General features: G+C 36.5%; 1 protein-coding gene across 1 annotated transcript in view; it reads left to right on the plus strand.

Annotated features, from left to right (window-relative positions):
* Positions 1 to 365, plus strand: part of CARF (calcium responsive transcription factor) — a 25,292-nt gene extending 24,927 nt beyond the window's left edge. Inside the window, exon 14 of the mRNA XM_009890242.1 lies at positions 256 to 365. Within this exon, the coding sequence (XP_009888544.1) occupies positions 256 to 365 (110 nt within the window). The remainder of the gene's footprint in view (positions 1 to 255) is intronic.
* The last annotated feature ends 243 nt before the right edge of the window (positions 366 to 608 follow it).

A 608-nucleotide genomic window follows, 5' to 3' on the forward strand; every position in this document is an offset into this window, starting at 1 on the left:
CATGCCCAAATTGTAAGTCATTCTCTAAATCAACATGCTGTAGAGGGTTTTTTTTCAGCACTTGCAATGTCTTATAGCACAGTAGATGACATAACTGTCTGTCAAACTAAATGGCAGTTAACTTCACAAATGCCTTACCTAATAGCCTGAGTTCCTGAAATATTTTTCTTTTAAATACATACAGTTATTGGGGCTGAAGTGTTATCAGTGGAGTGTGATCTTCAATGTTTGATTGTTTTTATTTTTTTTTTTAAGCTGAAGAAAATACAGAGGGTGTGAGCCAAATTAAACAAGAGCCAAGAGAAAAAGCATTGTCTACGGAGCCAGATAAAATCAGAGACTGCCATAGTTCCTCACCTATTTAAATATGTGAAGCCTGGAAGGATTTTTTTCAAATCGACGAACTCTAAATGTCTTGGAAAGAAAGGGAGGTGCTCTCAAAGTAATGCCATTCTTCTTAAGTTGTATTGTGACATTCAGACTAGGAATATTTTATACTAGTTCTGACATACAGCTGTTTTGATTTATGACTGATGTAGCTCACTGCCAGTTCCAGGTCATTCACTTGCCCTGTGGAAAACCACCTCTCTCTTCTATTTCAAGTTTTG

Source organism: Charadrius vociferus, unplaced genomic scaffold (assembly GCF_000708025.1).
Source record: "Charadrius vociferus isolate BGI_N301 unplaced genomic scaffold, ASM70802v2 scaffold147, whole genome shotgun sequence".
Classification (NCBI taxonomy): Eukaryota; Metazoa; Chordata; class Aves; order Charadriiformes; family Charadriidae; genus Charadrius; species Charadrius vociferus.